We start from the raw sequence: 17,202 nt of genomic DNA, 5'->3' as shown, positions 1-17,202 counted from the left end.
CTACTTAACATGAACTAAAACAATGCTCCTTTGCGTGATTATTCACGTTCATATTACAAAGAACCACAAGGTTAGACAAAACTTACCACTTATGTTTTCATTTTAGGAATTTATCACTCAGGCTGTCGTCACCAATAGAAAGTTGTTGTCTTTTTTGTAACAGCCTCATCCCCATATATACACACATCGATACCACCGAAAAAAACAACATCCATCCTATACCACACAATCGTCCCTTACCACACACAGTAAACCCGTCCTATACCACACGACATACACCCGTCATATACAACACCAGTTTAATCTGTCCTCTACCACAAAAATTACACACGTCCTATACCACACGACATACACCCGTCATATACAACACCAGTTTAATCTGTCCTCTACCACAAAAATTACACACGTCCTATACCACACAACATACACCCGTCATATACAACACCAGTTTAATCTGTCCTCTACCACACCAATTACACACGTCCTATACCACACAACATACATGTACACCCGTCATATACAACACCAGTTTAATCTGTTCTATATCACACAAATTACACACGTCCTATACCACACAACATACACCCGTCATATACAACACCAGTTTAATCTGTTCTATATCACACAACATACACCCGTCATATACCAAATTAGTTGAATCTGTCCTATACAACAAAAAATACACACGCTCTATATAACACATTCACCAGTCCTATACCACACAAAGCCCACTAATCTATTGGCACACAGAGTACATGTTTATCCTTTCTATACCACAAAAAGTGTAGGCATCCTATATGTTTACCACACACTGTAACCCACATATGTCACATCTTCTAGACTATTACAAAGACATCAATGATATAATTCTTTAATTACATACTCACTAAAACACATTTAGAATTACTGAAATCTCCACTTTCCTGTAGGCTTACTTATTATCTGGCAGTGTTGACATCTGAGTGACGCATGAAGGGGCAGGACTATATTCCAAAACGTCACATGTGTTAAATAGTGACGGTGAAATAGTCATCTTAGCCGTGTAATAGTTCAAAATATAGCGTATGCGTATAGTTAAGGAAAATCAAACGCATATAATAAAAGGCATTAGGCAGTATATTTATATAGGTCACAAGTAATACATTTATTCAAGGTAAAAAGATTATAAATTGATCTGCGACGACAGAAAATACAATTGAAGATGGTAATTTTGTTTCAGGTGAAGTTGCTCTGGGTTGATCCTCGTAATATCGGATGGAAGGAAAAAACTGCCTACAGGTGGGAACTCATCCATCGACCAGAGATCGGGCTTATTCGGTATGTGTTGGACTCAAGGTAGTCATCCCTCACGTAATAAAATATCGTGAAGATATCATATGTTGCATAAATACGATTTTCCTCCAGATGCCCATTCCTTCTGTCATTAAATACCTTCCTACAAATAGCCTTGTGTAAAGTCTATATTTGAGATATTGAATGTCTTATCGTATTAAAACAGGTACAGTCGCTGCATAGCTTTTATCTATGTTACAGGGTGTTGTTCTTCGAGGAGGCGAGTCTGGTGGCCGACTCGGGGAATATATTTGACAACACTTTACGTGGTGGCAAGCTCGGAGTGTTCTGTTTCTCACAGGAAATGGTCATTTGGTCAGACTTGGTGTACCGGTGCAACGGTTTGTATCTACGAGTAAAAGTGGGGGTGTAATTATTTAGTTATAGGGTTATAAATACGACTGGATTCAAACATGACGTAACGATGACTACATTCACCTTCATCAGGCAAACGACAAGTTCGGCTTCCATTCTAAAGGTGCCTATGGCTTTTCTCGACTTGTACACTGTTTACCACCTCAGTTTACATACAATTACTGTATAGACGAAAAAGACCTCACGATTTGAAAACAATCTCGTACACACCTTAAATTACATAAGCTTCACAGGTTATTTATTTTTTTTACCGATGAAGGTGACAGAGAGTACAGTTGCCACCGGAACGCAGCGCTTAATACGATATTGGTTGTGATTTTTATTGGCTTGGGAATTTGAAACTTGATTATATGCAGCTCTCTTTTTCCTGAGAGGCATTTTGATTCGATATTATTTGAAACCTTTCGCTCTTTGTTTCCCTCAGTATTTGAATATTTTCCTGACATCTTCCATAGGTTTTTAACGTGATCACTTTTAATTCTGACATCGTATATCTTCATGGAAGCAAGTTTTTACAAGCAGTACTTTGATGTAGTTATTTGAAAGTTATTTGGCTGTGTAATATCGAGAAATATCAAATCAGTGAAAATATTACTTTTATTATAAGAAAACCTTACTTTTAGTTTTGATCACTTATTAAAACACACAATAAAAAATTCGAAAAACCTTTGACCAATCAGACATCCAGAAAAAAACATGCACAAATAATTCCGTTATTATCAGCTTGATATTTATGGAATTTCAGGGATTATAGAAATATAACAAAAAAATACTGTCCCCAGTAATTACAATAAAAACTTGCATAACAAATTTATTAGTATATCGTGTGTCATGTGCATCTCAATGTCATACAATATAAGTGACATCTTACGAAGGTTGATTGATATGTTGTGAGCCTCGTATTGAAGGATTTGAATTTTGTCGGACATATTGTATTATTTTTCAACATAATCGCCTTCAGTATCTATACACTTTTCCAGCGATGTTTAAGGGCCTCATTTCCGCTTTTGTAGAACTCCTTTTCTTGGCTGTTCAGAAGGTTATCCACTGCATGTATGACGTCATCATATGACTAAAAGTGGGTGCCTGAAATAGCTGTTTTCAGTTTTGGAAATAGATGAAAGTCTGAGGGAGCAAGATCATGTGCACAAAGCGAACGCTCAATCAACTTAAAGCCAGAATCGTGAATGGAAGCCATGGCAATGGCAGACCTGTGAACAGGAGCATTGTCTTGATGGAATAACGCACCTTAAGTGAGCTTTCCGCGGCGCTTAAGCTTAATATTTTTCCGTAAGTGCCTCAGAAGTTAAGCATTGTATGTGCCATCGACTATTTGTTCCTTTTGGACATAATCTATCTGCAGAATACCATCTGTATCCCAGAAAACCGAGGCCATAACCTTCCCAGCTCATGGAACAGTCTTTGTCTTTGGCGGGGGAGAGCCGGGGTGCTTCCATAGTTTCGATTGTTGTTTGACCTCTGGGGTAAAATGATGGACCCATGTTTCATCAATAGTGATAAATATCTGAAGAAAGTTGGCAGGATCTTCCTCAGAAAGGTTAAGATTAGCACGCGACAATGTGCGCCTGGTGTGCTACTGATCAACTGTCAGAAGTCTTGGTACCCTTTGGGCCGAAAGCTTTCTCATTGCAAGATCCTCGGTCAGAATTGAATGTACTCTTTTCTGTGAAATGCAAAACTATGTTCGCTATATATCTTTCTGAGACTTGTCTGTCAGTCCTAACAATATCATTAACTTTATTGACTATTTCTGGGGTTGCAAAATTGACAGGCCTTCCAGGACGGGGGTAATCCTCAAGGCGCTGTCGGCCGCGCTTAAATTCCGCCACCCACCTTTTCACTGTAGTATATGAAGGGTCATCTTTCCCTAGTGTTGCTACCATATCATTATTGATAACCTTTGGTGTTCAACCTTTTTTTATGCAAATATTTGATCACTGTTCTTTCACTGATTTTGTCCATTTTGCAAAAGTGAACCATCCCCAATAACACCTGGCTACAACAAGTCAACCTTCTTCTCTATATAAGCGGCTGCATCATTTCAACCACCTCCTCTATATACCCGGCTAAAAGAGGTCGTCATTTCATCTATATACCCGGCTACAAAAAAATAACCTTCCCTCTACATACCCGGCTACAACAGGCCACCTTCTCCTCAATATACCCACTACAACAAGTCATCATTCCCCCATATACAACTGGCTTCAACAGGTCACCTTCCCTAATGAAATTAGAGAAACATAACGCCGATATAGCTAAAACCATACATGTATACCAGCACCTCTTAACACAACATGGAACAATAACATGAACAATTATTGAGTTTACAAAAACGAGTGATTGGTTGTCGGATATTGTAATTTATTTATTTAAGTTATTAGTAATTATAGTAACAAAAGACACGGGCTTATTTCTATAAGAAAAAAAAATCATTATTTAAGCCAATTTCATCAATATAGTAAACACTATGGAATAGTCTTTATGCTATTTATGGGATATTCTGAATTCTATTGTGAAATGTTATGTTTCTATGTTTTCGGATTGTATATTACAAGAATGTGATATACAGTCTCATTAACTCGTGTTTATATGTATTATAGTCCGTATGATGTAAATGTTACTTATATGTAAATGTTACTTATATGGCGCACTCAAATTCAAGCGCATTTCCGACTTTTAACAGATAAGCGCATTTATGATTTGGCGCGCCAAAAATACTCCATAAAGAAACAGTATTTAGAAAGTGCAATGAACTCAATTATGTTTTAACTTAATGCTTCTCACGCAAAAACCGCTGAAATATGTACATTTACAGTATGTAATATACATTAGATTTTATTTTCATTAAATAGATATATCAAGCTTGCCTTATTATTATCATATACATGTAGACTAGTAAAATCCTACCTCGAGAATGTAATAGAGAAATCTCCAACCTTCGGGTGGATATCCTCAATGTATTGGATGATTATTTTTTTCTCCCATCAGACTGTTTCACGTACACAATGTCCAGTTGTTCAAATAATACAAACAATACATATAACGTGACGTGATTGAAATGTCGATGTGATGTCAATGTATTGTTGCGTTATCCGTTATACTCGAGGGGTCGACAGAAAAATCTAACTACAATTGTATATGGGGTGACCAAGAAATCTTGAACAGGTACAACAGAAGACTTAATGATGGGAGATATGGATTTAAAAAGACGCAAGAAACAGTCTGAATACTACACATGTTGCAGTTGAAACAGTAGTAATAGTTGCAGCTTTAATTTCCTTTTTGTTGGCCAGTACTACATTCTTTATAATCCCGTATGGAAATATGTTGTCTAATTATTTAAGGATTAACATCAATTATTTTTTCTGTTATACAGTCATAACAGAAAAAACTGGAGTGTACTCTAAATAAACCGCGAATTTCGTCTTATACACACCAAGATATTTCACTTTCTTTGGCGAACTCTTTTCTGTGATAAATTATTACGCAACGTCATCAGCCAATCAAAAATGACGTTACATTTTGTAACGTCAAAAATTTTGTTATGACAAAATTATTTCAGCCAATGAGAATGCGTGTTTCATACAAAATTAAATTATATATCATTGTTTTGACAGAATATGTGCCGGATGCACTGCTGAATGAAGGTGCTGACCCGCTTGAACCAGGAACAGATCTTGAAGAGGAACTCAAAAATTCTAATTCATAAAACGTGACCGCATCACAGTTAACGTTGTTATGTGCTTTTTGAAAACAATTTTCATGTTGCTGGCTCATAACTTAATAGTATGATGTGCTTTTTGAAAACAATTTTCATTTTGCTGACTCATAACTTAATGAGATGAATCATCAACTACAAATTGGTGCTAACTTTATGTTGAATTTACTTGATTGGAAATGAGTGTATTGGTATTCATTGTGTACATATTGTCTTATTTGTATATACAATGTGCATGTACACTATGAACCTCATACTTACGGATTTTAAAGACAAACCACTATTTCATATGATGTTTTGAGACAAAATAAAATGAAATATTTTACACGCAAAAAAACGTGTTTCTAAGTAAGTTAGATATTACAGGTACGTCCTGTTAGAGTCGAGGACAAACGTGTATAGTACAATGTTCTCATTCATTAAACATGTTCAGGTATCGTACAATTTTAGCGCTTCTGTCTGAGTTGTATAAATTATGAATTGGTCGAGTAAGAGAGGAAACGCAGGAAACTTGTGTAAGCTATCTTTAAAGAGACTGGTATCTTTCTTAGCAACGTAAACAACGACCTATTGTTCTATAAAATAACACTCAAGATCTTAAACAGTAATCTACCAACTTCTGTCGCTGAAATTATCCGCTATGCTGTTCAAAACAATAATAATTGTTATATGATTCTTCAGATTAGATAGTTTCATGTAATGTTAAGCGTGTTTTGATTGATATAACTACACGTATACAGGTGTGTTATGAAAATAACATGTCAAAGTTCGTTTAGCCTTGAGTTTACGAAAAAGATCTCTTCAGTACGATTATGAAAGTGAAAACAAAATGATATAAGGTAATTGTTTTTAAATCATTTATTCAACTTGTCAATGAGAGACATTTGCCTGAAAACTAGACATATTTTTCAGATTAATATCGTAGACACTGTGACTTTCGACTTTCAGGTTTAGTTTCACTGTCTTTATGTTGTATTTTTGCCCCATTCATTTAATTGCATATTAAAAAAAAAAAAATTGATAAAATTGAACAAATAATTATAATAAAGTGCTGTTAATCTCAAATGTTTTCATGTTCATTCGGGTATTATTTGTTTACTATATAGATAAGTTGCTTGTTTATCCGGACCCGATTGTACGGCGTTGTACTCATTTTTTCATGTGCATAATGTTATGTGAAATGTACAAAAATGGCAATAAAGTCAGTGTTTGTACCTAAAGGTAATTTTGTTATTGTGTTTTAGGAGTAACCATAAACCTAAGTGATGTGTCATCTTGATTTGTTTAAGTTCATGCCGATCCTGCATCAGAATACCGCTTAATAAATACAAAATATCGACTATTACTAGATTTATCACGTGTTTTAACACACGAGCCGACCTGTCACACTTTGTTATTAGCACATGCATAAGTACTTTCTATATACGAGAAGTCTTGAGATTTGAAATTGCCAATAACTGCTGTCTTGAATAGAAAGGCGAAGGATTAGATGTTATAAAAGGTGAATGTTCCCCATGTTGGGTTTCCCCTTTCACTGTAAACATGAGAGTTACTGTCCTTCGAGTACCGTTGTGCTCTTATATGTAAGTGAGCATGGCTTTTCAGGTAGGGAAACCTTTTTATTTTAATTTGTTATAATTCGATCTTTCGCTGTCAAGGCAAACATCCTACCGCTAGGCTAAAGGGAAACTCCCACTGGCCTGAGATGTTAGGTGACTTTATACTCTCCACTTTTACATGAACAACTGTATGTCATATTATTTGAACTATAAATGAGTGATTGAGGGGATGGTGACAGTACTAATAACATAAAGTGAAATAATATGTTTCAAGGACCTTTAAGTATCTACTTGCATGTTTATGGTATGCCCTCTAAACCCGGTAAAACATGCTACAAAGCACACTGATTGTGATCCTCCGTATGGATCCAGCCATACACCGTTTTACGGGTCGTAAGACGGGTCGTTGTATCAGCTCTCATGGGAAGGGCAAACCTCATTCCCGTTTCGTTGCATCAGCTTCCGATGATTTACTGACAGGGCCCAAGCAGTTTTTGTAGCACCATCAATCAGTTAGGATCGAGACATACTAATGGTTCATACATCTGTTTCGATAATATCGTGATCCTTTTTTCCGAAACATTTACTACGGTAACAAACTGAGATTTAGAGGTATTCCCTCTACGAGTTCCTTGGTAAATCATTGAGGAAAACGAAGCTCATTTGAGGTCATTGTAAGAGTTTTACCGTTTATTATCCTAGCTTCTGGTAGATTTGTTGAAATATTCTACTCCTGGTATGTATCACGGACATTAGATATGAGCCTTTTCACACATTTTGAGCAATAATAAGCTATAATTCTGCTTCTGCACAGTTTAAAACCACATTGCGTATTCTGCCACATCGCGGATGAATGTTTAAAATATATTGTATAAATAGAGACAATTTTTATCTGAGCACAAACAAAATGGCATGATGAGTAATACCCGATAAGACGAAACCATTGAGCCAGAACCTGATAAAAGCATGTTTATCGAATCATCATCATGGTCATCTTCAACGAGGAATAATACACTTGGTCATCAGGAAAGTGCACCCAATATATTCCTTTCCTCTTTTCCCCATCCGAACTGGTATTTGCCGTTCAGGTTGGCACGAGTACATTTTTTGTGCCACCAACCACTATGGCGAGTCTCGGCACAGCTTTCAGCTAGATCTGCATCATTGTCTCTGTCGTATGTGCTAAAGAAATAGCCGTTATCGTTGTCCATGGCGTCATCTGAATATCAACAATAACGGTAAACAACATGTATACTGACACATTTCCTGTTTACAAATGTTACATACAGAGTTAAATTCATTATCTTATGAAACGGCTCAAAAATTTGGATTGGGAGGCTTTTAACATTCATTTTTTAGAGAAATCTAGTTTGGCACTACGCGTGAAGATGATATAGTCTCAATGAGCTGACACTAATGTTAAACTCTTTTGGAATTACCGAATATACTCACGTCTTTCGCAATACAAGCAAGATAGTACTAGTTTGGATCAAATGTTGTAATTCGGTACAACGGAAGATAAGCATTAAGCCGAATCATGCTATTAACGTGAGTATATTGAAACACCCTTGACGTCGAACAAGTCAAACATATCGGGTAGTAGATTTGTACTTTTTGTCCTAGCATCACTGAAGAACGATGAAGCACCTGGATGATGCATTTTAAGTATTGTATATAACCCTAGGCCAGTCAAACAGATTATATTTCTTTGATCTATTATTAGTGGCGAGCCTTCGGCAAGGCACTTTTGTCTTTCTGTCTCGAGCCAAAAAATCTTAGATGACGACCATGTTTTTCATTTATCCTCCAACATTTATCGGAAATAGACATGTTTAAGACAGGGATATCAACGAAATTCCAGATATATGCGATCAGCTGTCGAAGGGACACTAGGTCGGGTAACGTACGCCTTGAAGTATTCCGCGAGAAATATAGTTCCCTACAGTTCTATCTCAACCTATGATTTTTTTATCATGATGTAAATTTTATTCATTTGATTTAGGGTAATTTACGACCTGTGTCTGATGTAAGTTTGTTTACATTACATGGAGACCAAAGGTCAACGTGCAGGTAACTCAGAATGTAGTTTCGTTGAATTAATGCACATGCTAAATTAAAGCTGTTTTCTGTCACTGTCGAATACGTTACCGTGTGTATTTTTTGTGTATTCCGACAATGGCAGCAATGTTGTAGGATATATACCTTTTCAAATGAATTGTCTTATAATTTTCCAAGATTAAAAACACACTGATACTATGTTAATGCATATAGATGTGTCATATTGTGATAGGTAAGTGTGATACTTACAGGAAACGTTTCCGGAGAACCCATTTACAAGAATTTTATAATTCAGATCTTCGTTTGCCACCTGGAAATTTGAGTACTGGGCAAATCCGCTTGTTCCGTTCCAGTTCTCCATTTCCACACGTAGGATCCTTGAAGTATTTGTCAGGAGGTGAAGGATGTCATTGCCTTTGGTAAATGACATTGGATAATGCGCATAGATAGAAGTATTAATAAAAATATATGAATTATAATGCCATACATATTACATCAGAGGGAAACTATATGGCTTAAATTATCATAACGTCGAGGATGTATTACTGTTAAAAAAGCTCTTACCAATCCAGAAATTCCCCAGTAGATCCCCGAAACCGTTCTTGTAGTCTGTCCAGTTGCGAAAGAAATCCAGATCTCCATTCGTTCGTCTCTGTATTACCTTTATTGTAAATCAAAATTTGTAAAATGAGATAGAAAGAAGTTGTCAATTACAATTCATAAGCGACATAATTATTTACTTGTACGACAACTTTTGTTTGTATATACGTGCATATGTTTAATTCATGATTAACTCCCTACCATCATCATGTTTTGTTGTGTTTTTGACAGGTTAATACCCAGGGAATTAGTGTTTAGAGAACACTATAACAGATTAATACCTAGGGATTTAGTGTTTAGAGAACACTATAACAGGTTAATACCTAGGGAATTAGTGTTTAGAGAACACTATAACAGGTTAATACCTAGGGAATTAGTGTTTAGAGAACACTATAACAGGTTAATACCCAGGGAATTAGTGTTTAGAGAACACTACAACAGGTTAATACCCAGGGAAATAGTGTTTAGAGAACACTATAACAGGTTAATACCCAGGGAATTAGTGTTTAGAGAACACTACAACAGGTTAATACCTAGTTTCCCATAATCAGTGGCAGTACATGTAGAAAAAACCAACTTAGTCTCCAAACCAGGTTAAAATAAGTAATGCGACATCGTAGAGAAGGATAGGCAAACTTCCATTTCTCTAACAAGCCTATGTTTTACTTTTTTGTGAGTTGTGTTGTGGATCAGATGATTTTCGACCCTCTGTGTTAATGTTTTGATTCTTTGAGACGTAATGCGCCATTTCCCTTGCGTCTTGTACCCGTGTTCAAAGCTATGGCTATTTTCAAAAATTTAGGCACTCGGCATCAATGACGAGTCCTTCAAGAACGGAACAACAATATAATGCAATTAAATTCATTTAATTCTGCTGTATATAACTCTCAACTAGTCTCAAAGTCGCCATCTTAATATTTGGTCCATTACTGTCACAAATCAACATCAGTCTACCCTGTCATGATAAATAACTGCGTTATGACCCATATTTGGGTAAAATGGTTAACAAAGGAACAAATAACTTTAATTTCATCTGAAGAGCTGCCCTATAATTCTGTTACCTTTACGGACGATAGAAACCAAGAGATTAGCCTACATATGACGACTAATTTCAAATATGCAACATTCCACGAAGCACATTTTTTTCAGAATATATTCGGCACATTTGTTAATTAATCGACATCCAAACAAATCACATTCAAAAAGATATTTCATATTAACAAATTAATGTTGACTTTCTTTTTCTGATTCCCATCCTCACAAAAATTTACCTGCGTATGTTGATATTTTAAATTTCATCAAAGACCGAATAATCATCATCCTGCCTTTGTGTATTACAGTCCTGTATTGTAATGATACTTTGGGGCGACACTTTTGTTGTCAGCAACAGTAACACACTGTTTCGTTAGATATCAAAATATGCTAAATGAACCACGCTCTCCTCGGTTTACTGGGAATAGAACCAATCACATTAATCGATTGTGACATAGTCACTCTGTATACTGTTATGGCATGATTATACCTGTAAAGTGTGGAGAATAAGCTAATGCTTTTCTAATTAGTTACTTCATTCTTCTTATTTTGTCAGAAAATAATTGACATGTGATGATAACAAAAAACGTACATCAAACTGACAAGGAATTGTATATCTAATTTGAGAAGTGTTGTGATGTGACACATCAATTTATATCATACTTACAGTCCATGGTCCGTCGGTAGTGTCCGTGTAACAGAACATGTTCATGGTGTTGCCTTTTGTAATTGTAATTTGGTACACTCCAGAAGGATATCCGTGAGGGACGTCTGAGCAGTTGTTGTAGACTGTAATAAATCGTCAAAGATCATTAAATTTACGCACCAGTGTAATTAACGTATCCTAAGAAAATCACCTTAAAACGAATGAAATGGTGTGCCAGTATATAAATGTTATATAGTCACCAAAAAACTTAGTATAAACGTATAATTATAATCTAGCGTTATTGTTATATAGGGTAACACTATTGTTATTTAGTTTAACAATATTGTTATATAGTTTAACAATATTGTTATATAGTTGATCAATATTGTTATATAGTTTAAACGACTGAAATGGTGTGCCAGTATATAAATGTTATGTAGGCACCAAAAAACTTTGTATAAACGTATAATTATAATCTAGCAATATTGTTATATAGTTGAACAATATTATTATATAGTTTGCATTTACACTAATACAGACATATTGATTCGTTATTGTTGTTTGTTTTGCATATGTTGACGTTCTGGTCGCCCATTAACTTAATTACTTCATTAATGTCTAAAACAAAACTACTGGTGAGTGGTCCGTTCCGTCAATGGTAACAAATTCATTCGTATGTAACATTATAGACTTGACAGTGTATGAATGTTTGTGGCTGTGTCGGCGGATAAGACATCTAGTAATCATAAAAATATCCTCGTCTGTGAACACTTTTTCATTTCATGTTTGTCAAAATAACTAAGCTTGTTTGATAACCAGTGTTACCTTACCTTCATACTGACTAGTTCCTTCTAAGGACTTCTAACTCGATTATATTGGATTTCTGAACTTGATAAGGATCATTGCGTTACGTATAAACACGCATCGAGGATAAACTTATCGAACATATAGATACTATACCGCCTGTAGAACTTGAAATCAGTCAGTTACCTAGATCTTAACTTTAACTAAATACTTCGGGCATTGTTTTGGTAGAGACGTAAATAAAATACGAACAATATCCAGTGTATGCTGGAAAGTTGCCGGAGAATTTTTCTTATCAAACGGCATAACTTTATACCTGTACAGGCCCTGTGATATGACGAATGCTGACACTTCTTTTGCTTTTCCAATGAGAGGAACCTGCCAATACCCTTTCAATAGATCAAATTTACTGACATACAATATGTATTTGGCTTTGTCGTCTTTTTCAATAGACGAGTCAGGATATGTTTTACTGACAGAGTTCACTTTTCTGACGTCCGTACAGAATCGGTAGGACTTATCAGAACAAATGGAGAGCTCCATTTTCACTTTGCTCAATGATGTCATTGTCCAACATATACTTTATTTCTTTCTTCAGGTGCTTGTATGTTAGTGGATTGACACGATACTGATGCTGTTTGACAGGTGTTGCATTGTCAACATTGACATTGTGGTATACAGCATCAGGTTTGCTTATTCGGAGACAAATGCTTGAAATCACGGATCAAACCTTTCAGTTCGTTTCTTTCTTTGTCCGACAGATGGCACAGTTTTTCGTTTAAGTTCGCGAGCACATCTGAATTCCATAACATAATACCACAGTTTACCCCTACATCACACCACTTAACTCTCCTTGTTGACTAATACCAGCGCCACCTTCACATTGTGATGGTACAGAGGCCAAAGTAACAACAAGTTGAGTGGTTTCGGTTTCTTCTCTATCATTTTAAGCAAATTGATATGACACGTTTCTTGTTGCTCCCCGGAGTTTGTACTAATTAGTTTAAATCATCGATCCTTTTCTCGACCAAATAAGGTCCAAAGTATCTAACTTACAACGGCTGACCAGGTATTGGCAATAAAGCCATAACTTTGTCACTTGAATCAAATGTTCTTTCCTGGTAATCTTTATCATGCCACAATTTTCATTTTTGTTTGAGTGGTTGCTAAATTGTCTTTTGCCATTGCACATGCCCTTGTCAACCCTTGCTAAAAGTTAGACACATACTCTAAAGATTTACATTCAAATCGTCATCATATTATACTTAAGGATTTCCAATGAACCAAGAACAGTTTGTCCAAACACAAGTTCAAAGGGACTGAAACCAAGAAATTCCTGTACATATTCTCTAACATCGAATAACAACATTGAATACTTTCGTCCCAGTCTCTCTTTTTCCCAAAACTAAAACAGATCTCATGTTTTACAAGGTCTGATGAAAACATTCTAAAGCAACCCGTGTGATAAAGTTCAAGATAGTACGTGTCAGCAGAATTGGCCTATTTAAATTATAAAAGGACCCGCTTATATCTGTTAACTTAGGTGACTACCTGGAGTCACTCCTGTAGAACGCCCAGGATAGACCAGTACAAATGTATGATGTATGTGCTAATACTCCTAGATAAAGTTCAGATCAATTAAAAAACAGTCACTATATTTTACTGGCGCCGTGACCTCGGAGCGAACCTGATCAGCATGAAGACGGAGTATCAACTATACGGATCTACGCCATAACACTACTTTCTACTGTTAACAAGATACAGGGATGTTGATTTTCATTCTGACTATCTTCGTGAACATTTGCCATTTATAGATATATACATTCTTTGAAATACTTTGTTTTTTTTCATTATATATTCATTATCAGAAGCAAGAAGTAGGGCACTTAGTTCTGCAAACACTTAGTGGTTATATATTTGTATTTACCCAGCATGCACTTAGGACACTGCAATGTTTATGTAAAGTGCCTATGCTTTTAAAAAAATATGATCTTATTATAACCCGATAAGGTGTAACAATTTTAACGTAAAATTATTTTAAATGATTATAACAATTACACACGCACAAATTAATCATGATAGTACCAAGAATGAAATATTCAGATAATTTTTTATCATGTTAACACAAACATTGTTTTATACAATGGTATAAAATTTTGTTTTGCTTCCTTGATTGTTTTTGTATTATACATCAATTTTTAGAAATTATTCATAATTGTTCTGTTTTCATATCATTACCAGAACATTTCTACAATAATTCAATATTGCGTATATGTTTTTACATTTCACATATATAAATATATAGATATGGATCATTTTAAATATTATGATGAGTTTAACCCACGTGATTTAACACGGGGATTATATAGTTATTGAAACATCATTATATTGTCAGAATTCAGAGATAGCGATGCGGTTTAACACACAAATTATATTGTAATTCTACTGTTCTCTTATGACAAAATACTACATATACACGTACATTATCGGAACAGAAACACTCGGTTTCAATGTTTTCCTACCAGAACATCATTTAAATGTATATAATACGGATCTGGAGTCCCTTTTGAAATCTGATGCCGAAAATTTATGTTTCTATAAGTATCCGGACGTACAAACATCACAACAATACACAACTAGGAATTCTTCTGGTAAACTTCATTTCATTAACTATATTTAGTATCAGCTTAATCATAATGGGAGTCATATTACAAGCTAGAATTTGTAGGTGGTATAACGCCATCAAGCTATTTTTTTATTTTTCATATCTTAATTTTGAAATAGCACATTATGTATTTCATGAAAGTTATTGTTTGATGAATTAAAGTTGATTCATGGATTTGTAGCATTACCCATTGCTATCTGTTTTTTTTATATTCCTGTTAATTTTTAATAACAATTATATTTTTCACATAATCCATTAACAATATATCTCTTTGTTGTGTTGATACATATCTACACGTAGTGGTACAAACATTTCCACGTGTTCTATACAGCCCAGATATAAACAGCAGCCTTTTCAGATATTAGCTTATAATCTAATTGGATTCAGCCTGATGGAGTTTGTTTGCAAGATTTTCAAGATTTTATAGTCAATCATAGGCCTAAAGTAATCATACCTATAACATACAATTTACCTAGCATACTGTCTAATGGACTCTGTAAACAAAATCGATTTATATTGTGCTATCTGCACACTTCCATATATCATAAAATATATCCATTTTCTAGATATTTAAAAACCTAATGTATAGTTTCCCTATTTACAAACGCAACACAAAACATTGATTCCTCTTCCCTTTGTATATCATAACTGAGTTGCTATTTGTTGTCATTTTATATTATTTCTTTCAACTCAAGGCATACCTTAACTACTAGTTTAACTGTACGGTAAATGTTTACGTAAGATTAAGAGGAAGCTTAAATCTGCAAAACTTGGTAAATTGTGACACCAGATCAAAATGTGACCAGCTACGCCACCAACGAACATCACTGATGGCCATAGCACAACCACTCATTCCACCAACGTACCAGGCGCACCTATATCCAAGACTGCAAAGCATTATGCCTCCTCCGGACATCACTGAAGAGTCAGTTTGCACTTAAATAATGAAATACATGTATGTATCAACCTACGTAACCGAGTTCCTTGTTTAATATCATCATCGTGTCAACATCCGTAGAAGAGAAGACCTCATGTGGTTCCACACGGAGTTATAGTGTAATTTTTATTCTGCTTCTACTGTGAAGAGACATGTTCATCGTTTACAGTTTCATCCTTTTGAAGAAGTTTTATCTCACATGGTTTTAACATGGTAAAAGGTTCCTCAAAATCTGGAATGGGGTGTTAATGTGCTACAGGGATTTTCTGACTGGATTTCCATACCACTTGACATGTATAAAAAGACCTGCGAAACTCAGCCACATCATGTTTCAACTTGGCCAAAAGTAAATAACCAAAACCACTTCGTCACAACTAAATGTCCTGCCATAGCTGAATCATGAAACAAACTCTTGTCTTTTTCTCTATCTCGGTTGGGCAACTATTTGATTGACCTTCCAGTCTTTTTCAGGTGACTCATCAGGAGGACCCGACGGCACTTGCGCATCAATAACCTGATCTATGGAATTAACACACCGGGACTTTCTCAGCTTCTTCCTTACTCAAAGCCCGATTACATAAACAGAGTTCAGGATTTTCCTGTGCTGCTATAATCTCCTCTCTAGACAACGATGATGCACTCATCATATCCAAAATAAAAATACCCTTACTAAGAACACTTCTGTCTATATAAGAGTCTACAGGATTGTTTAAAAAATCAAACTTGCCACCGATATCTCCTCAATCGTGAGCCGCAGAAGTGTCACCTAATCCTGGACTTAATTGACCCTCAACTACTGCAAGGTCAGAAATCGTCTTACTCATTGAACGAGTGACAGCATAAGAAGGGAATATACCAGGAATGTCCTGCTCAATAGTCTCAACACTTACTGTCTTATCAGGAGTACTGGACACCAAGGGATATATCCTAACTTTCTCTCCAGCCACGTCATTGCCTAAAATGAGCGACACGCCCCTCTATATGAAGGTCCGGTCTAACACTGACAGTTAAAGGCCCAGTGACCTAGTCCGATTTAAGATAAACTAAAAGGAGAAGCACAATAGCAAATCTGACTCTACACCCTGAAGAAAAACACTAATTCCACAAGAGGTCTTCTCAGACAAAGGCACTACGTCATCTAATAACAAAGAAAGGGAAGCTCCAGTATCAAGTAAAAATATCCACGGGTTTCAAGTTGGCATTATCACCGACAAGTGAAACAAAACCCTCAGAACCTTCTCCAATACACTATCAGACCCTGAGCTCTTATCCTCAATAACATACACTTTATAACCTCCACAATTTCATTATGTTTCTGACTAGGCTTTGACATAGCTAGCATAGAAGGAACTGACTGTTTTCGCCTTTTCTCCTTACGCCGGAGGAAATAACACTCAGACGTAATATGTTATACTTTTTTGCAGTAATTACAAACAGGACCAGAAAAAGACCGCG

At 35.6% G+C, this 17,202-nt stretch overlaps 2 protein-coding genes across 3 annotated transcripts in view; one reads left to right on the top strand and one right to left on the bottom strand.

Moving 5' to 3' along the window:
• Window positions 1-6,666, top strand: part of LOC117334287 (cartilage oligomeric matrix protein-like) — a 37,428-nt gene extending 30,762 nt beyond the window's left edge. For both annotated transcript variants that reach the window (XM_033893811.1, XM_033893810.1), the window contains exons 22-24: window positions 1,220-1,317; window positions 1,534-1,673; window positions 5,346-6,666. In XM_033893811.1, the coding sequence (XP_033749702.1) occupies window positions 1,220-1,317; window positions 1,534-1,673; window positions 5,346-5,437 (330 nt within the window). In that variant the 3' untranslated portion in view covers window positions 5,438-6,666. The remainder of the gene's footprint in view (window positions 1-1,219; window positions 1,318-1,533; window positions 1,674-5,345) is intronic.
• On the bottom strand, window positions 6,290-9,471 carry LOC117334288 (angiopoietin-related protein 7-like). The gene is made up of 2 exons (XM_033893812.1): window positions 9,313-9,471; window positions 6,290-8,224 (listed from the first exon to the last, which is right to left on the bottom strand). The coding sequence occupies exons 1-2, from the start codon at window positions 9,422-9,424 to the stop codon at window positions 8,028-8,030; spliced, it is 309 nt and encodes a 102-aa protein (XP_033749703.1). The 5' UTR covers window positions 9,425-9,471; the 3' UTR covers window positions 6,290-8,027.
• Between the last annotated feature and the right edge of the window lie 7,731 nt (window positions 9,472-17,202).

Source organism: Pecten maximus, chromosome 9 (assembly GCF_902652985.1).
Source record: "Pecten maximus chromosome 9, xPecMax1.1, whole genome shotgun sequence".
In the NCBI taxonomy this organism is placed as follows: Eukaryota; Metazoa; Mollusca; class Bivalvia; order Pectinida; family Pectinidae; genus Pecten; species Pecten maximus.
Note: the sequence above shows the minus strand (reverse complement) of the source record. Positions and strands in the feature narration are given on the sequence as shown.

Bases quoted from the DNA above. Each gene is read 5' to 3' on its own strand.
- LOC117334288 (XM_033893812.1), bottom strand. From the start codon at position 9,424: ATGGAGAACTGGAACGGAACAAGCGGATTTGCCCAGTACTCAAATTTC. The intron at 8,225-9,312 runs GTAAGTATCACA...GTTGATATTCAG, and splicing joins GTTCTCCGGAAACGTTTCCT to ATGACGCCATGGACAACGAT.